General features: G+C 42.3%; 2 protein-coding genes across 4 annotated transcripts in view; both read left to right on the top strand.

Annotated features, from left to right (window-relative positions):
* Bco2 (beta-carotene oxygenase 2) overlaps nucleotides 1-9,884 on the top strand; it is a 36,002-nt gene extending 26,118 nt beyond the window's left edge. Inside the window, exons 8-12 of the mRNA XM_020184119.2 lie at nucleotides 624-791; nucleotides 7,000-7,137; nucleotides 7,791-7,973; nucleotides 8,470-8,580; nucleotides 9,634-9,884. Coding sequence (XP_020039708.1) covers nucleotides 624-791; nucleotides 7,000-7,137; nucleotides 7,791-7,973; nucleotides 8,470-8,580; nucleotides 9,634-9,747 — 714 coding nt within the window. The 3' untranslated portion in view covers nucleotides 9,748-9,884. The remainder of the gene's footprint in view (nucleotides 1-623; nucleotides 792-6,999; nucleotides 7,138-7,790; nucleotides 7,974-8,469; nucleotides 8,581-9,633) is intronic.
* Nucleotides 9,885-14,098: 4,214 nt separating this feature from the next.
* On the top strand, nucleotides 14,099-26,521 carry Pts (6-pyruvoyltetrahydropterin synthase). Of its 3 annotated transcripts, XM_020184126.2 has the most exons (6): nucleotides 14,099-14,243; nucleotides 21,415-21,494; nucleotides 23,502-23,524; nucleotides 23,871-23,927; nucleotides 26,038-26,108; nucleotides 26,248-26,521. In XM_020184126.2, exons 1-6 carry the CDS (start codon nucleotides 14,161-14,163, stop codon nucleotides 26,369-26,371), a joined length of 438 nt encoding a protein of 145 aa, XP_020039715.1. In that variant the 5' UTR covers nucleotides 14,099-14,160; the 3' UTR covers nucleotides 26,372-26,521. The 3 variants fall into 3 exon arrangements, with proteins under 3 accessions (XP_020039715.1, XP_073922832.1, XP_073922833.1); XM_074066731.1 differs by lacking the exon at nucleotides 23,502-23,524 and having other exon boundaries at nucleotides 14,104-14,243; XM_074066732.1 differs by lacking the exons at nucleotides 23,502-23,524; nucleotides 23,871-23,927 and having other exon boundaries at nucleotides 14,104-14,243.
* Nucleotides 26,522-26,833: the final 312 nt, after the last annotated feature.

Genomic DNA, 26,833 nt, shown 5'->3' with positions numbered 1-26,833 from the left:
CCACAGCATCAGGGCTGACCACGAGAGGGGTTGTCAAGGGGACCGCGGTAGTAGGTCCTTTTCATCTCCACCGTAGGCCATTTGTAGTTTGATAGATTCTCACGTGAAGGCTGGAGCACTATTATATTTGTATACATTTTATCTCTCTAAGTAGATAATATCCTAAATTTATTCTACCTGAATTTCTTTACAAAAAAATTTAGTAAAGAGTGCATTTTTCAAAGAATTAGTTACTTAATTTATCATAAGTATCCAAAGTAGCCATGTTTTCTATTTAACTTTGTAATTAGAGTCTAGGATTTACTTATCCTTTAAAACATTGGACTGTATTTCATGAGGACTTTTAGATTAGTTGGGACAGTTGACTGACTTGTATCGAAGAGTCTCAGTTAATTGATTTATATGAGACAAGATGACTTAAGCAGGCAAGGCTTAAACCAAAGTGTGCTTGCTTCTGCGTTCTGGATTCTATTCTTTTATACCTGCTAGGCATGCCGTGTAAGGGGGGGTGGGGTGGTAAACTCTTAATTTTACCTTAGTAGATCTGTTCCCTCAAGGAAGGAAGAGAGAAGGGAAAGGAAGAGAAAAAATCTTTTTAAAAATCATTTTTCTTTCCCCTGCAGCTTCTTCCAGGGATGTACTACAGCAAACCTTTTGTTACTTTTCATCAAATCAATGCCTTTGAGGACCAGGGCTGCATTGTAATTGATCTATGCTGTCAAGATGATGGAAGAAACCTAGACATTTACCAGCTACAGAATCTCAGGAAAGCTGGGGAGGGGCTTGATCAGGTAAACACTGATTGTCAGGAGTTGTCAAAAAAATTTTGAATTAGCTAAGATCTGGCTTTTGAATTTCCTGTTTCTCTTGCCCCCTGGTGGCAGCCAGGGAGAGGGAGCAGTTTTAAAGCATGGAAAAAACAGGTTTGTGTATTTGTTTAATATTAGAAAGAATCTGGAGTAGCTTATTTAATACCTAGCAAATAAAAAGCATGGTAAAGACAGCCACAGTACGTGCTGAGAAGCAGTTGTGGTTAGCTTCACATTACACTTAAGCACTAAACAGAATCACATTTCCTAGAAGATAGAAAAATGGACCCTTCAGGTATCAGTTCATCTAGCTGGAAGGCACTCACTTTTTTTCCTGATATTGAATTCTAATTATTATTTCCTTGCATTATGAAACACAAACTGTCTTCATCTGTAATATTTTCAGATATGATTTTTATTTTTAAAACAGTACTTCGTAAGTTTACCTATACTTACTAAGCTTTATGGTAGGTCTTGAGTTGTTTATCTGTTTTCTTTTTTAAGATTGTCTGGGATTTTCTTGGCTTCTGCATTCCCATGATTTTTTGCAAAGAGAAAAAAAAAAAAACCTGATTGGGATCATGTTGAAAGTAGAGACCGATTTGATCTTTACAAGATTGACTCTTCAATCCATGAACACGGAATAGCTTTCCACTTATTTGAGCCTTTAATATCTCCTAGTAATATTATGCTTTTCAGTATAAGGAAATTATGTATTTTTTGCTAATTTTTTTTCAGGCATTCTGTGTACTTTTGTGTATTCTTGTATGTTTTCTTTGTAAGCCTTCATTTTATGTTTGCTCCTAGTATATAGAAATGCAATTGACTTTTTATGTTGCTCTCATATCTAGAGACTTTTTTTGGTGATACTGGGACTTGAATTCAGAGCCATATGCTTGCTAGGGAAGTGCTCTGCCATATTCCCAGCCTTTTGTGCTTTCATTTATTTCAGATAGGCTCTCACAGTTTTTTGCCTTGACTGACCTGGACCACAATCCTCCTGTTTACACTTCCTGCATAAGTGGGATTACAGATGTGAACTCCCCACTTCTTTTGTTGAGATTAAGTTTTACTAACTTTTTGCCTGGAATGTTCTTGAACTGCAACAGTTCCAGGCTCTGACTCCAGAGGAGCTGCAATTACAGTAAAGATCTTGCTAAATTAATTCATAAATTTTAAAAGTTGATCCACAGATTATTTTGGATTTTTTCTGTATACACAGTTTTCTTTCTTTTTGTCCATCCTTATGTCTTTTATTTTTCTTGCCTTATTGTGCTAGTTCAGACTTCAAGTCGAATGGAAGTGCTGATTGGAGTAATTATTTTCACTGTCTCAGTTATAAAATGTTTAATAATGCACCATTAAGCATGAAATAGCTAAGTATTTCAATACCCTTATCAGATTATCTTTATGGTACCATTTACTGAAGAGACTATTAATTTAATATGGCCTAGAATATGGTCAGTTGTTTCCTTTATGACTAATACATTGTGTATCTTGTTTCAGATGTCTTCCTGTAGTAAAGTCATGAAAACATGATCATGTATTATCTTCTAGAAAACAATATATTATCCTTTTTTGGGGGTTTGAACCCGGGGCCTACACCTTGAGCCACTCTATCAGCCCTTTTTTTTTTTTTGTGAGGGGTATTTTCAGTATAGGGTCTTATGGAATTAGTTGCCTCGGCTGGCTTCAAACCGAAATCCTCCTGATCTCTGTCTCCTGAGTAGCTAGGATTACAGATGTGAGCCAGCAAAAAACAAGGGATTATCTTCTAGAAAATAATTGAGTGTCTTCATCTGACTGTTTTGTTTCTGGACTCCGTCTCCCTCTGGAGATGTACTTGTGCCTACTTGTGTCAGTGCCACTTTTTTTTAATTGTTAGTACTGTATAAAAGGTGTTACTATTAGTGAATCAAGTCCTAATTTTTTCCTCTTTAAAGTGTGTCATGACCATTTCTGACCCTTCACATCTTTGTATAAATTTTAAAATCACCTCTCAGTTTCTCAAAATGTCAGATTTTCACATCTGCTGTGGATCTATGTATCAATCTAGGAGAGGACTTACCTCCTTACACAATGCTGAGTCTGCTAGTCCCTGAACACAGTACATCTTTTTATTGTTTTGAGACTTCTTTAATTTATTTGGTGATTATTGCTTTCTAGGTATTGGTTTGCCTATCTTTTGTTAGACTTATTCCCAGGTGTTTAATATATTTGACATTATTTTCCATCTTATTTACTTATTGCTTTTGTCTTATGCTAGTTCTGGTGTATAGTGGTTGACTTTTGTTGATCTTTTGAATTTAGTAATGTAATTGCTATTGAACCTAACCACTACATTCATTTCTATATATATGTGTGTGTGTGTGTGTGTGTGTGTGTGTGTGTGTGGTACTGGGGCTTGTACTCAGGGCCTACACCTCAAGCCACTCCACCAGTCCTTTTTTTGTGATGGGTTTTTTTGAGATAGGGTCTTGCCAACTATTTGCCTGGGCTGGGTTTGAACCATGATCCTCCTGATATCCGCCTCCTGAGTAGCTAGGATTACAGGTGTGAGCCACTGGCGCCAGGCTCTAACCACTACATTCTTACATTAATTGCCTTTCTCAGTTCTAGAATTGTGATTTGATTCTCTTTGATAATTTATAGTTCTCTGCTATAATTCTCAATTTAAAAGAATTTCCTCAAACATTCAGAATAAAGTCTGGTAACTCTTGTCAGGATTCTTTGTGGCTCTGTCTCTATCATCTACCATTTGTGTTGGTGTAGATCATGTTGTCTAGTTTTTTCATATGCTGGCTATTTTTAATCATATATAGAACATTGTGTTTGAGAAATTTTAGAAGTATTTTGAGACTAGAATGGTGTTATCTTTCTCCAGAGAAAATGTTCATTGGATTATATAATTTGAAGCAGGATTCAATCCCACAAGAGCTGGACTATTTCTTGTTTATTCTTTATTCCTTTTATTTGCAGTATTGGGGTTTGAACTTAGGACTTTGTGCTTGCTAGCCAGCCAGCACTCTACTACTTAAGCCATACCCTCAGCCTTTTTGCTTTAGCTCTTCGTTGAATAGAGTCTCACATGTATGCTCAGACCATCCTGGACTGTGATTCTGTCTTATTTGTACTTCCTGTGTAGCTGGGATGACATGTCCAGCTTTGTTTCTTGCTCACTCTTACTCCTAAGGAATAGACATATTAGGTCCCAACCAACGGATTAGAAGTTTACCAGGGCTTCCTCCTCTAAGAAGACCTTGAACTCCATCTTTTGTCCCTGCACCTCTGAAAATGTCTTCCCATTAAATGGAGTGGTGAGGAGATTGGTGTGGCTATACCCTTATAAAAGGATAGCTTGAAGATCCTTGTGGTGATGGTCACGTGAGTTTACACATGCTAAAACAGCATAGAACTAAATGTACATACATACAAATGAGTGCTCAGTGAAAGCTGCATCAGGTTGGTGGATTGTATCAATGTAAATTTCTCAACTATTACAGTTGGGTTATCAAGTTATAGTTATGTAAGATATTACCACTGGAGAAAGTAGAGAAAGCATATATGGAACTCTTCATATTCCTTTTTCATATTTGACATAAAATTGACCATTTTAACCTTTTCTAGGTGAGCATTCACAATGTTGTGAATCACGTCACTCCATTTCCTGGACATTCCTATCATCCCAAACAGAAACTGTATCCAGAGGATATTAAATCTCTATTCTTACCTGCTCCTCATCCTTGGGATGAAGGTCCTTATATAAAGTATGGAGAAAGGGCAAATTTGTAGAAACAGGAGTAATACTGTTCTGTGAATTTGTCCATTTTACATGTATTTCATATAAGTGGTGCCATACAACAATGATTGTCCTTTTGTGTCTGACTTATTTTGTATAGAATAATGTTTTCAAGGCTCATCCATGTAGCATGTGCAAGAATTGCTTTCCTTTTTATTATTTTTTTTTGTTTAACAAATTTATTTTATTTTATTTATTATTTTTTTATCTTCTATCTTTCTTTTATTTATTTTATTTATTTATTTTATTATTCATATGTGCATACAAGGCTTGGGTCATTTCTCCCCCCAGCCCCCACCCCCTCCCTTACCACCCACTCCGCCCCCTCCCTCTCTCCCACACCTCCTCAATACCCAGAAGAAACTATTTTGCCCTTATTTCTAATTTTGTTGTAGAGAGAATATAAACAATAATAGGAAGGAACAAGTGTTCCTGGTTGAGATAAGGATAGCTGTACAGGGAGTTGACTCACATTAATTTCCTGTGCGTGTGTGTTACCTTCTAGGTTAATTCTTTTTGATCTAACCTTTTCTCTAGTTCCTGGTCCCCTATTCCTATTGGCCTCAGTTGCTTTTAAGGTATCTGCTTTAGTTTCTCTGCGTTAAGGGCAACAAATGCTAGCTAATTTTTTAGGTGTCTTACCTATCCTCACCCCTCCCTTGTGTGCTCTCGCTTTTATCATGTGCTCAAAGTCCAATCCCCTTGTTGTGTTTGCCCTTGATCTAATGTCCACATATGAGGGAGAACATACGATTTTTGGTCTTTTGGGCCAGGCTAATCTCACTCAGAATGATGTTCTCCAATTCCATCCATTTACCAGCGAATGATAACATTTCATTCTTCTTCATGGCTGCATAAAATTCCGTGTGTATAGATACCACATTTTCTTAATCCATTCGTCAGTGAGACCATTTCTTTTGATGAACAGAAGCTTTTTAGTTTTATGAGGTCCCATTTAAGTTGAATATTATTCCATTGTGTATATGTTATACATTTTGTTTTTCTGTTGATGGATATTTGGGTTATTTCCACCTTTTGGCTATTGTGAATAATGCTGTTAGGTGGTGGGGGTGTGACTCAAGTGGTAGAGCACCTGCCTAACAAGTACAAGGCCTTGATTTCAAACTCCAGTATTGCCAAAAAAAAAAATTGCCGATAGGAACATTGTCATACAAATATTGCTCAGGTTTCTGTTTTCAATTCTTTTAGGCATGTATCTAGAAGTGGAATTGCTGAATTATATAATAATTCTATCTAACTTTGAGGAACTGCTGAACTATTTTCCATAGGGGCCACACCATTTTTTATTCTTATTGTTAATGCATAAGAATCCCAAATTCTTCCCCCAATATTTAGTTAATCTGTGGTTTTCCTTTTCCTTCCAAATATTGGCCTTATTGTTCTTCATGGACTATTTAGCTCAGTGGTGCCTTCAATCAGCTATTTTAAACATTTTGTCCAGCTTTTCTAGTTTCAGTGATTCATAAGGACTCAGAGGTTCCACACATAGTTACCCTCATGGCTCTGATTACAGCAAAAGATTTAAAGCAAAGTGAAGACAGGAAAAGGGATGAAGTCTGGAGAAAGTCAGGCATAAGCTTACAACCCTCCTCTCCCAGAAGAATCACACAGGACACAGTTAATTCCTCCAGAAACTAGTCTTAACAGCATGTGTGAAATGTCTGCCTGGGAAGCTCACCCAAGCCAGGGTTTTTATTGGGGATCAATCATGAGGGAATCCAGCCCCTATATAACTAAACTCAGTTGCAGAAGCTTCAGACCCCCAGGGGAATTCAGGTGTTCATTATAAATCACATCATTAGCATAAACTATATGGACTAACAAGTACGGTGTGATTCAAGGTCTCTCTCATACATTCTTATTCAATGGAGCATCCCAACAACTCAGTTCCCATGAGCCAGCCAAGGATTAGTCTGGAAAACAGTCCTTTCTCAAGAATGTGCAGGGTTTGAACAATCCAGGCCTACTAGGCTGACCCTTTTCAACACAGGGTCTACCTGGCCAAATCTGTAGAAGGAACCACCCCTTGTTACTCTAGTCCCCCAGCTCTTGGCTATTAATCATTTGCTCATTTGATACTAATTAAATAACATAAATATTGTCTACTTTTTGTATTTATCATTATTCTACAGCTAGGATGTAAGTTTTTTGAGACCAAAGACTGCTTTGTTCACTGCTGTACCCACAGTGTCTTAAACAGTACTTATTAGCCTATAGTAGGTACTCAACAAGTATTTAAGTAAATGGGAATTATGATATATAGAATTACATAGGAATGCCGATAAGGTTGACTGGATTAAAATTACTAGGGTATGCTGTTAGCCTAATGAATGACAATTTCTTGTTTGTTCATTTCTCTTTCCTGAACAGGTCTATAATTCAGTAGCCAAAGCTTTCCCGAGAAGGTTTGTTTTGCCCTTAGATATCAGTGTGAATGCCTCCGAGGGAGAGAACCTCAGCCCGTTGTCCTATTCTTCAGCCAGTGCTGTGAAGCAGGGTGATGGAAAGGTATGTTATGAATGAACATTGAACTTGAGTGGTGCTACTTTATTGTTTGGCTGTTCTCCACATGCTTGGTGTCCACTAGATTTCATGACATTCAGCCATGCAGGGTGAGGTCATGGAACCTTACTTGCACAAGAATCACAGAAACTTGGGTGGGAGTGAGCAGTGTGTCAAGTGTCCTTTTTGTGTCTTGAAACAGCTCTAAGCAACTTTCTAATGGTTATAGAACGTCTAAGCATTTAAGACTGTCATTGGCCATTTCCACCTTCTAGATAAGTTACCCTACCATGAGCATTTCATTGTGCAGCTATCAAAGGTCTTAACTGTAGTAGAATGAAGAACAACTTCTATCTCCTATGCCATTTGACAGCTTATTCACAAAACCTGATAATATATGTACTCAGACTCATGATGGAAAGAGGAACAATATAAAAAATGACATAAAATCTTTTTGCCTCCTGTCACAAACTTACAGAGTATTACCACCCCTCCCCCACACCCGTGACCTATCCCGAAAAAGAAAATAAGCAAGAATTATATAACCATTTCATATCCTTTTGGGACTTTATTTATTCATTTATTTTTTAATTAAAAAATTCTTTATTAGTGTGTGCTGGGGGTACATTGAGATATTTACAAAGTGGGACCTTTTTTAGATCTGGTGCTCTCATGAAAATCTACATCATGAAGACCTAGAGGAGGAAGGGGGCATTGAATTCCCTCAGATCAACTATGGCCAATTCAATGGCAAAAAGTACCATTATTTCTACGGCTGTGGCTTTCGGCACTTGGTGGGGGATTCTCTGATCAAGGTCGATGTGGTGAACAAGACACTGAAGGTAAGGAAAATCTCTTTCCTTTTCTGGATTTTCTAAAGCCCTATTCTGCTCTTTGGATTAGTTTTTGCTTTGTCTAAGGTAGCTCTTGAGATTCTTTAATATTTAAACAGCTCAGCCATTTTCTTAAGTTTGAGAACCATGAAATCACCTAAGTCAGGGATATGTTCCCTCTAGGGAATCTAAAGGAAATTCAAGCCCAGAAAAACAATTCTATGGCTGAGGTTATTTTAGAAGAATTGTGGTGTTAAGGTTATTGAGACACCTATGTTTCAGGCTGATGGAAATTATAATTACACAAATTATGTTTGATGGCTACAGAATCTGGGGGCTGCAAAAGTTTCTCCCCCCATAGTCAACTCAGAGAGCCTTTAAACAATTTTTTTAACTGTTAGAATATTCTTTTGACAATCAAATTCATGCTGGGAGTGACAAAAGCTATCTCAATCATAACTGGCCTTTTATCAAATACTTTTTTTTTGGGGGGGGAATCTTGCAGGTTTGGAGAGAAGATGGCTTTTATCCTTCAGAACCTGTTTTTGTTCCAGTACCAGGATCCAGTGAAGAAGATGGTGGGGTTATTCTTTCTGTGGTGATCACTCCCAACCAGGTAACTGTATTTCTCTGTCACTAGTCAGAATAAAAGTAGCATCAAGCCATTTGAAGGTGGTATTTAGTAATGTGGCCCACAGTTTATCTTGATATCTCCCTTTTCTTTCCCTTCTTACTGTTTACATATCTTCTCATTACAATCTATATTTTATTATTGTTTTAAACTTCTAATTGTAGAATCATCATCATAGTTGACATTTGCATAGGGATTTGTTATTTACAAAGTACTTTCATACATACTATCTTAGTCATCAAAACAACTTTGTGGGATATCATGTTGTGCATGTGGAATCTGTAGCTTAAAGAAGTTGTGACTTGCATGGGATCACATAATGAGAAAGCCAGTGTTTAAATCTTCTGGCTTCTTGCTTAGCATTCATATCACCATCTGTGTTTCCAATTTCAATTTGCTGGCCTTGAAGTTCAATAGCATAAGCCCTGACCTAGTATCTCAATAATATTACTTACTGACTCTTATCTGTGGCAATCATGTGCAAATCAGTTCACTTCATGTATCAGCTTTGATTAATTATTAGTGGCTACTTGGGGTGTAGGATTCTGAGGGCTTTTAATGGTTTGATGGGGAAAGTGCTTTGATCTTTAGTGATATCAGATATGGGCTTATTCCTTGTGCCATTACACTCTGTAATTAGGTCAGGGCAAATCTCAGTCTGTTTTGCAGTGTCCCTTTGAATAGCTCCAAAGTGACATAGAATGGAGGCCTTTCTGATTAAGAAGAAGGCAATTCCATGTCTCTTAGGACCTTGGAAAGGGGCGAGTAGGAAGGTTATAGACTTGAGATCCTCCGAAGATGATTGTTGCTTATCTCTTTGCTTAGGAAGAATTTCTCCAGTCATGATTTCCTTTTCAGTCCAGTTTAGCAATTCAGCAAACATTTAGTGAGTAGATAGGTGAGGCATTGTGCCAGGAGCCAGGAGTAAATATGAAGTGAGTATGACATGCTGTCTTCCTCAGGAATTTAATAGCCAGTGAAGACAGATCTTTTTTTATGAAAAAAGAGGGAATTTTCATTTTTGTTTTCCTTTTCTAGAATGAAAGTAATTTTCTTCTTGTCTTGGATGCCAAGAACTTTGAAGAATTGGGCCGAGCAGAGGTGCCTATACAAATACCTTATGGATTCCATGGCACATTTGTTCCCATCTGATGGGACAATCACAGGGTCTAGGAACTAGGTTTAAGTGATGGTCCTGCACACCAATGACAGAAAATAGGGCACCCTACCACTCAAACTGTAGAAAATTGGTTTTTCAATTTCTATTAAAAACAGAATTGGTGAGATCATTATGGTTTTATTTTTCTTATTGTCCTCTAGACAATAATAAGAATGCATGAAAGGAGCCAGGCATGGTGGTATCTGCTTGTAATTCCAGCTTCTTGGGAGGTGGCAACAGAAGGATTGAGGTTTGAGGCCATCTTGGGAAAAGTTAGCATGAGCCCATATCTGAAAAACAAACTAAAAAAAAACAAAAAAGGACTGGGGGCATGATTCAAGCCTGAATCCAACTCCCAGTACCATAAAACAAACAAACAAAACACATGAAAGGAAGGTTAAAATTGGGTCTTTACTTCCGCCAGATACGAGGGTGATAGAGGTTCTAGGAGACAGAATACAAATGATGATCATAGATAGTTTTCAAATCTAGATCTCAAAAGCGCCCTGTTCTTCCCTCCAAGGCCTGCCTGCTACCATTGGTCCTAATGTGTTTAGCCAGCTCTGTCATGCTTGGTGGCCTCCCCTGAACTGGTTTTTCTCTGCTGTGCCTGGCAGATGGTGCTGCAGTTACTTGACCCTGCTACAGCCCACCTTCCCCCATTTCCTCTCCCCCTCGCCACCCTCTCCAGGCTTTGGAGGTGGTGGTTCTGAGGGACATCTAATCTCTCTTTGGATTAATGAAAAGCCAGTAGTTCTTCATTTAGTTGGGCAACAGGTGGCACTAGAGACCAGGAAATCTCCAGGTTTCTAAACCCCACCAGTTTTTACCAACAGTCCAAAGCACCCAAGCCACTCATACTCTTACCAACACCCTCAAAATCCCTTGTTCTCTTTCCTTCAGGGACCAGTTAAACTGTCCAGCTCCCTCTGCATGTTGACTGTTGTTGAAGTTCCCTGAAACATGCAATTTACGGTACCTATGAACTCACGGTTAGGTTCTCCATATAGTCCTGGGCTGTCAGTTTCCTCTTTAATTTTCCCTATTCTCTTTTGTGAAGTGTTCCAATACAAATGAATGCTATATGTGGAGGTTTGCACAATGGCAATAAAATAGCAGGACCAAGTCCCACATCTGGTTTTGTGAGATGCAGAACACAGCCGTAAGTACAGAATGGCAAGGAGATGCCTTACACAGAACTAATAAAGCAGACATAGGAGCCCAGGGCCAAGGTAGCTGTGAGAACAGAAGCCCCTGTACTTCTTCAGACAAAACACGAGGTTTAATATCTCTTGTCTAGACATAAAGATTGATGGAGACTCTGACCTCTGGGAAGCACACAGATCTGATGGTGCACAGAACATGAAGTTCAAACATGCAAAGGCTATCAGTATAATTGTAAGATTTCATGCAAGGATGCATGAATTCTGCCTTGGCCCTTCTATCTGTGAGATTCTTGAAAAAGATAAAAATCAATGGCAATTTATAATCTAGGCACAGTGTCTAGTTATCCAATGCATACAGTTTTGTTAAGATTGAGTGAGCATAGGATCAAGGCTCAAAGGACAGCCAGGGCCTATCTCTCCCTAGGCCCAACTCTTATCACTCACCAGTGCCCAGAGACTCAAATAAAAGGAGTATGCAGTGCACAGATGAGGGGAAAGGGAAGGGAGAGATACTCAGTGCTAGGTCAACTTAACCACAGGCAGGCAAGAAGCAGAATAGAATGTAAGTAAGATGGCTGACAGGGGAATGGAGGCATGACTCAAGTGGTAGAGCATTAGCCTAGCAAGCATAAGGTCCTGAGTTCAAAACCCCAGTACCTTGAAAAAATTTGAACATGAGTTCCACTGCAAAAAAGAGAGAAAAAAATATATATATTTGGTTGGTGTAGTGGCTCAAGTGGTAGAGCGCCTGCCTAGCAAGCATGAGGCCTTGAGTTCAAGCCCCAGAACCACCAAAAAAAAAAAAAAAAAATTAAAAAATAAAAGAGCAAAGCAAACAGTTTGCTGGGCGCTGGTGGCTCATGCCTGTAATCCTAGCTACTCAGGAGGCAGTGCTCAGGAGGATTTCGTTTTGAAGCCAGCCTGGACAAATAGTTCATGCTCGAGACCCTATCTCAAAAAAACCCACCACAAAAAGGGCTGGCAGAGTAACTCAAGGTGAAGGCCCTGAGTTCCAGCCCCAGTACAGCCAAAAAAAAAAAGATGGCTGGGACTATTTTACTTGGGGTAAAATGGGCCAGTTTGGGCCCTTTTTTCTTTTTTTTGAGGGCAGGAACCATATATATATTTCTTATTCATCCTTATGCCTCTGGCATTTAGAGTGTTCACCACTTAGAAAATACTAAGTAAACAGTTTTTAATGAAATATTTCAGTAAGTACTGGAAGGTGATGGCTATAGGTGCTATCTTGCCAATATGTGTCATTTGAATACCATGTAAGGACTTCTTTTTTAATTTTTTTGAGACAATGTCTTGCTATGTAGTTCAGCCCAGCTTCAATCCTCCTACCTTGGCCTCCTGAGTGCAGTGATTAAAGGCATGTGGTACTGCACCTGGCTACCTTGTGGGACTTCTTAGAAGAAACTGACCTGAGACAAAGTGGCAGGGCACAAAGCCAGTCAATCTTGCATACTGAAGTGGGAGTTACACCTAAATGGCTTTTGGGCTCAAGGCACTGAAACCTAGAAGTCAGAGCTAACTCAAGGTTGGTTTATTTTTTCTGAGAATTCTAAAGGATGAATCTACTTTCAGGCCTGTGTCTTTGGATTGTAGATGTATTATCTCTGTGCCTTCATGTGGCATTTCTTCCCTCTATATGTGTTTGTTGCTGTGTCAATAGTTCTTATTTATTTTGGTATGACCTTGCATGTTGCCCAGGCTGATCTGAAACTCCTACACTCAAACCATCCTCCTGTCTCAGCCTTCCAAATACCTGGGAGTACAGGTATGTACCACTCCATCTGGCTAAGTTTTGTTTTTTTTAAGGACACTCACGTTGGATTAGGGTTAACCCTAATGACCACATCTCAACGAATTTACATCTGCAACAACCTTCTTTCTAATAAAGCTGTGGTAACAGGAGTTAGGACTTCAACCTATGAATTTGGTTGTGTGTGTGTGTGGGTGCACAATTCAATCTATAATAGTTAGAATCTGGTGAATTTGGCATAGACTAAGCTTTAATAAAATAATTCAGAGCAAGAACTTTGCAAATAAAATATTTTACTAAAGCAAACATGTAACTAAAGCAATTTCTCAGAAATTCCTTCGACCCTGTACAAATGATGAAACTGTTTTCAGATTAATCATAGACTGTTAGAGAGTGTTTATCTCTGGTATCGTCTATGTCTGGGGAATGCATGTTTCTCTTCTGTCTGATAGTGGATAAGTAATTCAGTCTTATCTGGACCCTTGCTTCTTATCTGGAAAGTAAGAGGATTGTACTAAATAGTCCTTATCTCAAAAATCTTTAAAGCCATTCATTTTTTGAAGTCTTCTCTTTAGAGCCCAATGGGGGAGATGAGAGAAACATTTGAAAATGTGCAAAGAAAGTTTGCTGCAGAACACTGATAATTTAATGCAGAACAAATACAAAGATATAACTAGAGACATTTGGCAGAAATCACCATTGGGGTTTAGGGTTCCACCACCGCCTCGTGAGCAGATGTGAGGAAACAAAGTCTTTTCGCTCCCAATGTGTCTAGATCGGCCCAAGGTTTGTAATGCGTGTGTCCGTGGGTGCCTGTGTCCACACTCCGCCGATTCAGAGATAAGTGGGTCCTTGCACGCTTGTGGATGGTTAAGGACGGCCTTAGATTTTTCCGTAGAATCATCACACAACAGTTCACAGGTACTATCATCTCTGAAAGCCACGTAGTCCCACAGGTGCTCTCAGACTCCGGCTTCTATTATTTTTATTTTCCTTAGGTTCTCTATACACAACCCCCTGAGATCTCCCTGGCTCTGCCCGCCTCCTACGTGCTGGGATTACAAGCAGGCCCCACTCCTGCCCCTTTCATGCTGGGATTAGACTGGCTCTGGAGTTTATTTGAAAAAAGCATCCGGTACTCTAATCTAGGACTTTCTAACCTCCTCCTTAGTGGGAGGGGAGCTCAAAGAGGTCCACTCGAGGACACAGAACGAGCCCCGTCGGGTCTGAACGCTCAGCGTGGCGTCGGACCCAGCAAGGTAGTCAAGGCTGCTCACTGGCGCCCGGGCTCCAGGGCATGCCTGCTCGAAGGTACTCGCAGAACACCAAGGCCCGGCAGCGCTGAGCCAATCAGAACAGCGCCTCCGGGCCAGGCCCGCACCGCGCAGCCGCAACGAGGCTCCGCCCACCGGCCCGCCCACTGGCTCTGCGGAGGGAGGAGGCGCTGGTCTCCGGACGCCGACCTGACAGCCATGAGCGCGGCGGACAGGGTTGGTCGCCGCCGGGCGCGAGTGTCTCGCCTCGTCTCCTTCAGCGCGAGCCACCGGCTGCACAGGTGGGGCGTGCCCACAGCTGCCATAACAGGAGGCGGACACCTGTCCGCCGCTGACGTCATTGGGGCGGGGCCAGGAGGCGCGCTTACGTGCGCGGGCGCGAGCGTGGGGCGGCGTAGGAAGAGACTCGGCCGACAGCGGGGACCCGGCGCTCGTGCGCGCGCGCGGTTCTTCCCTAGTGGCCCGTGGCGGGAATGGGTGGATGACTGCGGGCTATGGCCGAGCGCGCCAGGAGGCAGTGGGGCGTGGGGACGGCCGGAGACGGCCCTGGGTGTGAACCACAGGATCCATTCTACCTGTGCCCCGCATATTCAACAGAATCAATCTCGCCCGGATTCCGCAACCCCGCGCACCTTAAACACTCAACAAACTTTTACCTAGTTTGGTACGCCAGCTGCATGAACTACCGTATCTAATATAATAGCCAGGCAACTTCCAAACACCCTTCTTACCAAACGTAAACTGAACTCTGGTGTTACATTCGTAAGCACGCAACACGTTGGGATTTGAACCCCCAGCTGAGCTGATTTTGAGAAGGGCTACTCAGTAGCCCTCTCCACGTTCGTAAAATGAGGATATAATCATTTCTAACGGTTCACCATTCATTACTGGACAAGGGTTCGTTTCATGCTTTTAAGGCTTTGGGCTAGGTGACAGGAATGCTGCAGGGACTAACACGCACCTATCACTGGCTCCTCTCAGAGGTTTGCAAAGTTACAATGTGGTTCATTTTGTCCATAGGACAGTGAGAGATTTTTCTGCAGAAGTGTTGTGAACTGTAGCCCTTCATGTCCGAGAAAAGTGTGTGTGTGTGTGTGTGTGTGTGATTATTACCTTTATTAGAGATGTCTATTAAGCTCTCTAAGGAATTATATAATAGGAAGCCCAAACATGAGGCTGGTGATGTTGCAGGAAAATCACCAGACTAGCGAGAACAAGACTCAAATCCAGGTAGATTGAGGAAAGGAAGTTTATTATGTTAGCGGGCCAGCACCTGGATAGCTCCAAAATGGCGCTGACCGCTAGCTCAGGGTGGTTGGGGTTTTCAGAAGCAGATGTGGCAGTTAGCTTTTCAAGGTTACAGTATATCATGTTAGCACCCCTGTGGAGGAAGGCCGTCTGCAGTTTCTAGTGGGATAGCTGGATACAGGGGCCCCGGCAAGGGGGATGGGCTTTACTCGTCTTTGATCCTTTTCCCAGCTTTGATCTTTCTTGGGTTTCCTTATCATTCCCTCCTCTTATCCATCATAATCCCTTATGACCATTTTGGTCATATTGCCTCATCTAGAGGCAATCTTTGGTACTGGCTCACTAACTGTAATTTAACAGTGCCCATCTGGTTGCAAATGAACCTAGCAAGGAGGTTTATCACACAAGGACCTAGGAGCAGTAGTAAGAGAAGCACAGTAAGTGGGCCTGCCTAGGGGGCTACCCCTGGGGCCTAGAACCTCTACCCTGTACTCCAAAATGTTTCCTGGTTTCTTCTCTTGATTCTTTCTAGCAACTGGTGAGCATTTTCTCTCACTATCCTGGACTGGTTTGCATAGAAGCAACATTCTTCCCCTAGAAATGCACAAATTCCCCCTTTTTCTGAAATAATGAGGTCCAGGCCCCGGCGGTTTTGCAAGACTGTGGCTGCTAGTGAGTCTAACTGATTTTGCAGGGTGACAATACTCTGTTGTACTAATCCTAAATCCTCACGGATTTGTTCAGATAGCTGGCTATGCTGGACTTGTTGGAGACCAATGGCAGTAGCCCCGGTAGCTGTTGCTCCTGCCAGGGTGACTCCCAGAAGTACTGGGAGGAGATGGGGTCCTGCCAGAAGTAGGTCTGACCTTCAGTCTGCTGGTTCAGGTACTGGGCAACTTCAGTCCCGGGAAGTATGTCCAGGTCCGGGACTAGGAAAACTAAGACACAGTCTCCCCCGGCATAACAAGTATGGATCCCACTCTGGCAGGCAAAGTAAGTTCTGTTGGGCGCCTTGGCTCCTTTTACTAAATTAGCGCAGTTTTTCCCTTTGCCAAAGCATTTAGTTTCTCCAGTTATTTGGACAGCTGGGCCCGTGAGGCAGGTATTGTCATGCTGAGTAGAGTTGTCCAGGCCTAGCCTATGTATTTCTGATATGTTAGCCAGGCCCACCCCGGCATATGACACTTGGCTGGCCCTCAGACAAATCCAACAGTCTCTACCTAGTTCAGGGTCTGCTTGCTGTATTAGTTGATGGCTGCTATTTGCTAGGGCCATCACCTTAATGAGAGGGGTGTCAGGGTGTAATGGTGTAATGGGGGCCGATTAGCCCCATCCAAGGAGGGAGGGAGGATCTGCCCCTGCGCCCAGGGGTCCAGAGAGTTGGTTTTACTGATTTGGAGACAGTGATTTGCTGTTTTAATCTCAAGGCTAAGGGTCTTTAAGAACACTTGACTTTCCCAGTTACGTTTGAGGGATCATCCCAGTCCAAAGACCCTAGCTCCCCACTGTTGGGGTTTATCTATTGTTAACTGGAAAAGGTCTCCTTTTCTTTTGCCTCATTCCCTGGCATGCCCCTTTTCATTGTAGTTGCTTGAGGATAGCCTCTGAATACTGACACCCTCGCCTTTCGTGGGGGTCCCCTCCCAAGCCCCCAGGGAGGCAAAATCAACTCATGACCAGTATTGTAAAAAGGACCATGAGGGACCCTCACAGTCATTCCAGGTTTGTGGTACTCGGCCATACGCATTGGATAAGCGATCTTTGAATTGGCCAGAGCAAACCAGGGTGGTGGGCCCTAAGTGAGCTATTACTCTGACTTCCGAGCCTAGGCAGTACATAAAGGAGACAACACAAGGGCCCGACAAAGCACAAGTGGTGCGGTTAATTAATGTTCCCTACTGTCCTTCCAAGAGTCTGACCTCCCATACTAATTTATGGAAGATCCCAGTAGGGCCTGGAGGCCTCACTTGTGAGTCAGTCATTATGATCACAGTTGTCAGTAGGATCAGCACGTCTGTCTGATGCCTCATTGGAGCTTCCTCGGGTCAAGGTCAGTTTTAATGGCTGGTCTGGGTTGGCCCAGATCCTCTGCTGGCTTGGCGTGTGTGTGATGGAGCTACGGCTTTAATCCTGCAACCTTAAGAGCTGAAGGGGTGGTTAGAATGACTTGGTAAGGTCCCTTCCATCAGGGGTCTAGACTCCCTCTAACTGGGGTTTTGACCCAAACCCAGTCTCCTGGGCTCCACGGGTGTAAAGGCTCGAGGGTCATGGAGGCTGGCTCTGGATGCCCTAGGTGTCGAGCACATTCCCTAGAAGTGTGTGCTAAGCCTCTTAGGAACCTGTGGAGGCCTGTGTGTTCATACTCTTGAAGGTCTCCAGCCTGCCCAGGTATAAGTGGTGGCGGCTGTCCATATATGACCTCAAAAGGGAAGAGGCTGCATTTTCTGGGTGTGCATCTGATCTTGAATGGGGCCAAGAGTAATACATCTGGCCAGGGCAGCCCTGTTTCTTGACATTGTTTTGCCAGTGCTGTTTTAATAATTCTGTTCATCCTCTCCACTCTGCCTGATGCTTGGGGGTGATACCAGGTATGCAAGTCCCAGGTCAGGCCAACTGCATAGGATATTCCTTTAATCACCTGACTGACAAAAGCAAGCCCATTGTCTGACTGATGCTGCTAGGTACCCCAAACTGGGGAATGATTTCCTTGGCTAGTGCTCTTGACACCAATGTAGCCTTCCCCATGCGGGTGGGGTAGGCTTCCACCCAGCCTGTGAAAGTGCAGACCACCACCAGAAGGTACCGATAAGTTTTGCTCGGTTGGATCTCAGGTGAAGTCCATTTCCAGGTGTTGGAATGGGTAGATTTCCCTCTTCTGGATGAGTAGAGGGGGCTTGGGCCCCTGTCCTGTGTTGTGTTGGGCGTAGCACAGACAGGCCCTGTTGGCCAACTGAGTTGCCAGTCAAGGAATGACCAGATATTTTTGCAACAGTCCCTGTAGAGAGGTTTTGCCCAAATGGGTGGTGTCATGTGCCAGCCTTACCAGGCCTGCGGCTGCCTTTTCCAGTATTGGAGCCTTCCCTCCAGGGTGATGAACCAGCCTTCTGAGTTTTCTTTAGCCTGTTTCATGGGCCTGCTCTCTTTCTTGTGGACTGTACACTGGCCAGTCTGGGCCACCACCTTGGCTGCTATGCTAATGAGTTGGTCAGTGTTGGCATCTGTGAAGCCCTCTATCTTTTGTAGCTTTTGGCGAACACCAGGGGCAGACTGTTGGATGAAGATGGTGTTAATCATGGGTTGGTTTGTGAGGGCCTCAGGGTCAAATGGGGTGTACTGACAGTAGGCATCATATAACCGGTCATGGAACTGGTTAGGCAGCTCATCAGGCTTCTGTGTGACTTCACTGATCTTGGCGAGGTTGGTTGCCCCTCTTGCCCCTTGGTGGTCTCCCTCCAGGATAGCTTGTCTCATGTGCTGGATGGATTGGAGCTCATTTGGAGTGTTGGAGTCCCAGTCTGGTCTGGTGTCTGGGATTTTTTCATCTGCTCTGGATTTATAGTCTGTGGTGGAGCTAGCCAAGCTCTGGCTGCCTGGTATACTTGTCAGCGCTCATCAGAAGTGAAGAAGGTGGACATGAGTGGACGACAGTCGTCCCAGTTGGGCTAGTGGCTGTGCGTGATGTTGGTTGGGAGCTCTATCACAGCTTGTGGCTCCTCTGAGTATGCTGGGGTGTGCTGTCACCAGTTCAGGAGATCGGTGTTAGTGAATAGCTGATACACGTATTGCATGGGTCCAGCTGCATATGACCTATCTGCCTGGGTTAGTGGCAGCCCAGGAACCTGATGGAGGGGGCATAGTATAGCTACTGGGGCCCCTCTGTCCTTACTTGTTAGCCTCCCAGAATTCAGTGACCTCCCCAAATGGCTCTTCTCTTCCTTTGGGGTCGTTGGAGGCAAAGGGGGGGTATAATGAGGGAACCACTGGGTGACATGGATGGGAGTCTGGGCCCAATGTTTCCTCCTTCCATTGGAGTCCCCGGCATTAGACTCAGACCTTGGGGAGGCCAGAGCGGCTGAGCGCACTGGAAGGACATATGGTGGCGGATCTGACGACTCGGATTCTGAGGTGTGGTGGACCTCAAATTTATTTTCTTCTACTTTACCATTAACCAAAACAGCTGTGTGCCTCTGGGGGGCATGAAAACGGAGCCAGTCAGGCGGGTGGGCAGCCAGGATGTACCAGGAGTCGATGTAAGGAAACTGGTCTGGATGGCGTGGGTCTCCAAAGGCTATGTTCCTGATGTGGGTGATAATAACCAAGTCTAGGGTGCCCTCTGCTGGCCATCCTGCATTAAAGGCGGGCCATTCCAATTCACAGAATCCCCGGAGCTTAGCCGGTTTTGTCTTAACCCCATAGTCACCTGAACAGCCTTCCCTAAAGTTAGCAAGCACAGTCTGGAGCACCGTTAGGCACTTTGACCCAGAGGAGCCCATTTTACATGTGCCCGAGAATTGCTGATGTCACAAGACAGATTGTGTACCTGTCAGTGAGGCAACACAGTTGCTCGCCTGGTTGCAACCCCGAACAATGAGGTTGGGTGTGACTTAGCTGTAGTGGGTTCAGCCCAACAGGGTGACTTATGACTGGACACTAGTCCAATCCCACCATACACCATATGTCAATCACCCTGAAATCTCAGGATGAACCCACTCAGACTCTGTAGCTTTCAGGGGCCTTAGAGGTGCCCAGCCATGGAGCCACAGATTTGAGCTTGAAACGAAAGCAGGTCAAGCCGCTCAGTCACACACCATTAACTCAGAGTTTAAAACAGTCAGTCCCTATTTATTTCCCCTAAAATCCTGGCTTGCTCTAAATCCAGTTGACCTGAATCACATCGGTCCCAGAGGAAGGGAACATGTCACCCTGGAATCACGTCAGGGCTCAGCTTGATCCCTGCGGGGATCAATCTGTGCTGGCTTCTTACACTGACTACCCCCGGGTTCCTACCTGGTCCAGATGTCTGATGCAGGTCTCTGTTTCACTCTACCAGTCCTTGGCTCTGCAGCCTCCTTCATTGTCTGGAAGGAAGCCCTGGAAACACATTGGGAGTGTGCATTTCCCAGTTCCAGCAACCTTCGCAGGCTACAGGGTCAGGGAGCTGAGGACCCACTGCCCAATGGGGTGTGGTGGTCTGTATCTCGCTGGGGCCTCCAAAATGTTGCAGGAAAATCACCAGACCAGCGAGAACAAGACTCAAATCTAGGTAGATGGAGGAAAGGAAGTTTATTACGCTAGTGGGCCAGCACCTGGATATCTCCAAAATGGCACCAGCCCCAAGCTCAGGGTGGTTGGGGTTTTTATGTCTAGAAAAGCGGCAGCAAGCAAGCAGGGAGTATGGAAGCAGACTTGGCAGTTAGCTTTTCAAGGTTACAATATATCATGTCAGCATACCTGTGGAGGAAGGCTGTCAGCAGTTTCTAGTGGGATAGCTGGATGCAGGGGCCGGGACAAGGGGGATGGGCTTTACCCATCTTTGATCCTTTCCCCCAGCTTTGATCTTTCTCCAGGTTTCCTTATCAGTGAGGACTCAGAAGTTGGCAAGTTGACTGGGTGGGTATAGATACACAGATTCATTAAGTAAATTTCTTTCTGTCTGGAACAACAGCTAAGTATTGTAATTTTAAATTTTCCCTTAATTTGAATATCCCTGTACAGGTGGGTGAATTTTTTTTTTTCAGTAGGGAGTAATTCAGGTGGAGTAGAGCAAGATTGTAATTATTATTCAGGAAAAATGAGATTTTAAGCAGCTTGAGGACAAATGTCTTCTTGTGTTCATCATTGTGGCTTTATTCTGCACTTGCCTTTTACATGGTAGGGACTCCATAAATGTTTGTTGAATTGAAAAATGGAAAGACCAGAAGCAGATCAGTTGGAATTTTGTGGTGGAACACAGGAGTTGAATTTAAGATTTGTTTCTGCTAATTTATGGGGCACATTAGTCTGAGTAGGGCCATTGTTTCCAGATGTGTAGGTGAGTAATGACGTCAAAGTGATTTCTCCAGTTGATGAACTCAAGCTACAGTAAATTGTTACACTTTTCAAAGACCAAAGCAAATAATTAATGTTGGAACAGAGGAGTGTGATTGTGATACTTAGGTCATACTGACTTTGTTTTCTTCTTTTCTTTCTTTCTTTTTTTGTCAGCAAATCTCTGAGTAAGGAAGAAAACTTGAAACTGTTTGGGAAATGCAACAATCCAAATGGCCACGGGCACAATTACAAAGGTGAGAGAGACGGATGAAGCTTTAATGTAAAGAGTGCTCAGCCAGTGTAGGTGTCAAGAGCCAGCAGCCTGTGGACAGTGTGAATGCTTCGAGCACCTTCATGAGGAGTTAAATGGAAGTTCAAGATGAAAAGCTTTACTGTTTTGACTGCGTGAGTCTTAAGGTTTACCTCACACTTGCCTACTCTGTTATAGATAGTTCAAAACAAGCAAGGGTGCACAGAATTTTTTTCCTTGACCTTAGAATGCATAATAAAAAGTGTTTTTTTTTGGTGGTATGTTTCCTTCTGATTAGGTATGTCTGAAGCTAATGTTAAAATTAGATTATGACAGGTGCCAGTGATCACATCTGTAATCCCAGCTACTCAGGAGGCAGAAATCAGGAGGACCAAGGTTTAAAGCCAGCTGGGACAAATAGTTCAAGAGACCCTATCTCAAAAAAGCCTATCACAAAAAAGTGCCGGTGGAGTGGCTAAAGGTGTAGGCCCTGAGTTCTGCAACCTCCAGTACCACAAAAAAAAAAAAAAAAAAAAATTAGATTACAGTCAATGTTTGAAGAGATAGATATGTTTAACCTGATTTGAACATTTTACTTTGTGTACATTGATTGGAATATCAAATAGCATCCCCTTAATATGTATAATTTTTATGTTTTTATGTATCAGTTAAAAATTATATGTAATAGTTATATTATGATATATAGTGTATATATATGTATATATGTGTGTATTTAATATATATTTTTATGTGTGGTATGTGGCACTGGGATTTGAACTCAGGGCCTTGCACTTGCTAGGCAGGTGCTCTACCACTGTGATTCACACAGCCAACACTTTTTGCTTTTATTTTCTGAATAGGGTCTTGCTTTAGTGTCCCAGGTGGACTGGACTGTGATCCTCCTATTTATGCTTTCCACATAGCCAGGATGACAGATGTGTGCCACCATGCTCAGCTTTTTATTGGTTGAGATGGGGTCTCACAAAGTTTTTCCTTGGACTGGCCTTGAACCATGGTCCTCTTGATCTCTGCCTCCCAAGCAGCTAGGTTTACAGGCATGAGCCACTATGCCCAGCAAAAACTAATTTAAATTAAAGAAACCTCCTTGCAAGTGTGAAGACTTGAGTTCAAACCCCAGTACTGACCCCCAAAAAAATGAAAAGAAAGAAAAGAAACTGCATAGTAAAATCAAAATGAAAAAAATTAGATTTTATCTTTGAATAAATAATGAGAGACAAAAAGGGAGTATTGCCTAGGAATGTATCATATGGCAGAAAAATAGTTTGGGTCTAAAACTTTGTCAGCATTGTTCAGAGGAAGTAAGTAATTTGTGCAAAGATGAGGGGCTTGGTTCTTTGAGGTATATCTGATGCCTCAAAACCAGCTGCATAGCCCTCTGACAGCCTGTGCAGTACATAAGAGTGGACCAGGTGTTGGACCTGGACTTTAGTTACTGCTGCTTACTTTCTCTAAACTGCCTCTCAAATTCGCTGTACTTATTGACCATCTAACACCTAAAAATACAGGGTTTTTAAGTTGTCAGTTTGTAAGGCACTGATCAAGATTTTTCAAATGCTTTGTACAAGCACAGGTTTTATCAAGCATCACTGTGAAGTGAGGATGTATTCTTGTAAGTAAAGGAGTAAGCGCTTAATAGTAGTTGTGCTTGCTTAGAAAGGCAGTCAGAATTGGGCGAGTTTGGTGGATAGCTGGACACTTGAATGTCCATTTTCTTTATAGATAGAGATTCATCAGGAGAATTTACACCCTTTTTATCCTTGGCTGATTTATTCTGCTTAACCAAACCTCCGACTAAGCTCCTCTGTTTTGGTTGAGTCTTGCTTTGGTTGATAAAAATATCTTAATTGAAAGAACAAATGCTTGGGGGGAAAATATAAGTGTAATCTGGAGGCTGGAGATGTAACTAATAATTTACGTTGTTAATTTGTGTGGTTGTTTAATTTGTTGAAAGTCATGCTAGTTTTTTGGTATCTTTGTTTTCTCTCCATAGTTGTGGTGACAGTACAGGGAGAGGTACGTGCTAACAATATTTGTGTGGCTTGTTCAGATTGCTTGGCCCTCTTTCAGCCAGTGTGGTGTAACCAGTGTTGAAAACTTCACCGTTGGCCTTTGTGTATGATGAGCTGCTGCCATTCCAGGCCTCCCCTCTCCCAGAGTATTGTCTTTGATGTGCTGCGGGTGGTCAGGGAGAGGAACCATACATTGAACACCTGCTGCTTCTGTGCTGAGATCCGTGGGTGACTCTGGGATGACAGCAAAAGTGGGCAAAGTCTGTACATTGTACAGTCTTTAATAATTTGACAAAAGTTTAAATATAGAGAGCCTATCAAAGTAACATTCACCCGTGTTTCTTCTTTAGATTGATCCTGTTACAGGAATGGTTATGAATTTGACTGACCTCAAAAAATGTATGGAGGTAATGCATGTTGAGTGCTTATTATGTCCTATCTCCTCAGTGTAATTTTGATGGTCCCCTTTCTCCCTCCTGTGTCAGTTAGCTCCTGAAGGTCCATGGCTTTACGAGAGCACATGGGTGTGGGAGTGGGAGCGGGAGACTAGTTGTAAGAACTACTCCCCCGCCTACTAAAGTAGTCTCAGTTTTGTTCCAGCAGTGGGGGTGGAGGTAGGGGAGATGCAACAGTGTGCTTCCTTGCTGGAACATCCTCTTTTCCTTCATTTAACAAATTCTACCTTTCTTTCAAGTGACAGCTTTCTACTTGAAACCTTCTATCCCTTCTCTCAATATTCCTTGTTCCTTTGGTCATAGATTTTTAAGACTACCTTTTCTCATTCTCTCTGGCTTCACTATAAATTTACTGGGACAGGTCATCATAGAGATAACACACAGAAAGGTGTTCAACGAAGGACTTATTGATGGTGTCATAATAAAGTTCTTGCATTGTGAGAGATCTTGGTAATTATCTGAACCAATTTCTTCATTCCAAAGATTAAAACCAAGGGTTCTAAACAGTTAACTGCCTTGCCCCTGGTTATGTGGTTAGTCATTTGCAAAGTTGGGAGTAGATTTCTACTCTTTCTTGTTTGCTACCATTTCATTTGTTACCATTATATAGTTCTTCACTTCAGTTCTGAAACTTTTATCCTAACATTTGACGTTTTCTTCATAGAAATAATGCTAATGACCTTTACTTTTTAACATTACATATTCACATATTAAATAAATTTGCAGCATTTTTGAGCTGAATAATGGAAATACAAAAAGAAATGAGACATAGCCCACAGAGTCATGATTACTTTTTCTAGGAGGCAAGGAATAGTAAGTGCTCAAAAATTGTTGGTTGAGTGAAAGAATAAACAGCCCTGTGCTCAAAGAATTTAGGGAGTTAAAGTCTCCATTTTATGGAGACTTGAAATGCATATACACAAAGTCCTGTGCAGCATAAGACAACAATAGGAGCGGTCTCAGGCAGACAAATGACTGAACGCTAGAAGAGGAGCTCTTAGTTTTTTTCTTCTTTTGTGTACCTGAAGTATACAACACCTGGCAGTAAAAGTAGCTCATCCAGGTGGGTGTTAGAGTTCTTCAGAAGAGACTTCAATGGAGAAGTTGGGACCAGAACTGGGATTGACATTAAACCAAAGATTTATTTTCTTGGTATTCATGGGAAATAGCTCTTCATGTGGTCTATTTTAAAAAGTAGTTGACCTAGAAGTTACTTTTTCTTTCCTTTTTTTTTTTTTGGTGGCACTGGGGTTTGAACACAGGGCCTGCCACTTGCTAGGCAGACACTCTTACTGCTTGAGCCATTCTGCCAGCCCTTTTCTTATCATGGATTTTTTTGAGATAAGATCTTGTGAACTATTTACCTGGGTTGGCTTCAAACCTCGATCCTCCTGATCACTGCCTCCTGAGTAGCTAGGATCACAGGCATGAGCCACCGGTGCCCAGCTGAAATTACTTAAAAAAAAAATTCTAGTTTTGCTCAAGAAATGATTACAATATTATTAATGTACCCTTCTTGAAACCTTGCAATATGGGAAATTAAGTTGTTTCACAAATGCTTAGATTTCTGTACAAAGTGCTAAAAGTGAAAACCTAGAAAGAGTAGGCAGTTACAATCCTTGCTAACTACTTACATAATTTCAGGTCTGCTTTCCAAACTCTAGTGCTTGCTGGGTCTTTATACCCTAATGGTACTGTGGCATTGTTCCAAAGGGGAGACTAAAGTTGTGGAAAAGTGTTTCTGGTAACTTTCTGGACAAAATTCAAGAGTTGTTAAAACTGAGTTCTGAATCACAGTGGCTTGTGTTTCAAGAAAGCTCCAGGAATTCTCTTCTACTTTTTGGTTTCTCAACTCTGCATTCAGTAACAAGGATAGCTAATCATTTTAGGGAACAGGAACTGACTTTAAACCTTGTTAGATTGTTTTCTAGGACACAGATAGAATATTTACCAATATTGAGTTATGACTAAATGATGGGGTAGTGTTCAGAGACTTAGGTGGAACCCTTTGGAACGTGAGGCAGGAGTGGAATCAGCGTTTGCCTCCTTATTCTGTCTGTAGGAGGCCATTATGAAGCCCTTGGATCATAAGAATTTGGATCTGGATGTGCCATACTTTGCAGACGTTGTAAGGTGAGTGTCAGGATAGATAGTGAGAAAGACAGTTGAATTTGACATTTTATCTGATTGCCATGTGATTTCGAAAGTTTCTGTAAGTATAAGCATGAAATTTATTATTTGCATTTTGAACTTCTTTCCTTTTTTCCTACAGTACGACAGAAAATGTAGCTGTCTATATCTGGGAAAACCTCCAGAAATTGCTTCCTGTGGGAGTCCTTTATAAAGTAAAAGTGTATGAAACTGACCAGAATATTGTAGTCTACAAAGGAGAATAGTTCTTAGGGTTCACATTGCAGAAAGATGTCTTTGGCCCCTTACAATATTAAGCAGTCACTACTTAATATTTGTGCCTCTGTATTATGTTTGGAGTATCTCTGTTGAAATAAATGTGGACCTGTTATAAATGTGAATCTCTTTTAAAATCAGACTTGTAATGCATCCTGAATCTGTGTACATGTGTATGTGTGTGTGTATGTTTGTGCGTGTGTGTATGTGTGTGTGCACGTGTATGTGTGCGCATGTGTGTGTATGTGTGTGTGCGTGTGCGTGTATGTGTATATGTGTATGTGTGTATATGTGTGTGTGCATGCGTGCGTGTGTGCTGGGGGTCAGGCCTCACAAATGCAGAGCACCGCGTGCTGTCTGACACTGAGCTACATCCCAGCCCCTCTGCTTATCATTTAAAGAGTCTTTTTATCTGTAAGTTAAAAATGACTTCATTTTTAGCAGTTTGGTGT

Source organism: Castor canadensis, chromosome 2 (genome assembly GCF_047511655.1).
Source record: "Castor canadensis chromosome 2, mCasCan1.hap1v2, whole genome shotgun sequence".
In the NCBI taxonomy this organism is placed as follows: Eukaryota; Metazoa; Chordata; class Mammalia; order Rodentia; family Castoridae; genus Castor; species Castor canadensis.
This window is presented reverse-complemented; position numbering and strand designations above follow the sequence as displayed.

What these genes read in the sequence shown, in the direction of transcription:
- Pts (XM_020184126.2), top strand. Translation starts at nt 14,161, where the DNA reads ATGAGCGCGGCGGACAGGGTTGGTCGCCGCCGGGCGCGAGTGTCTCGC. An exon ending in TGGTGACAGTACAGGGAGAG is followed by an intron (nt 23,525 to 23,870) that starts GTACGTGCTAAC and finishes TTTCTTCTTTAG; the next exon opens with ATTGATCCTGTTACAGGAAT. An exon ending in ACCTCAAAAAATGTATGGAG is followed by an intron (nt 23,928 to 26,037) that starts GTAATGCATGTT and finishes TTCTGTCTGTAG; the next exon opens with GAGGCCATTATGAAGCCCTT.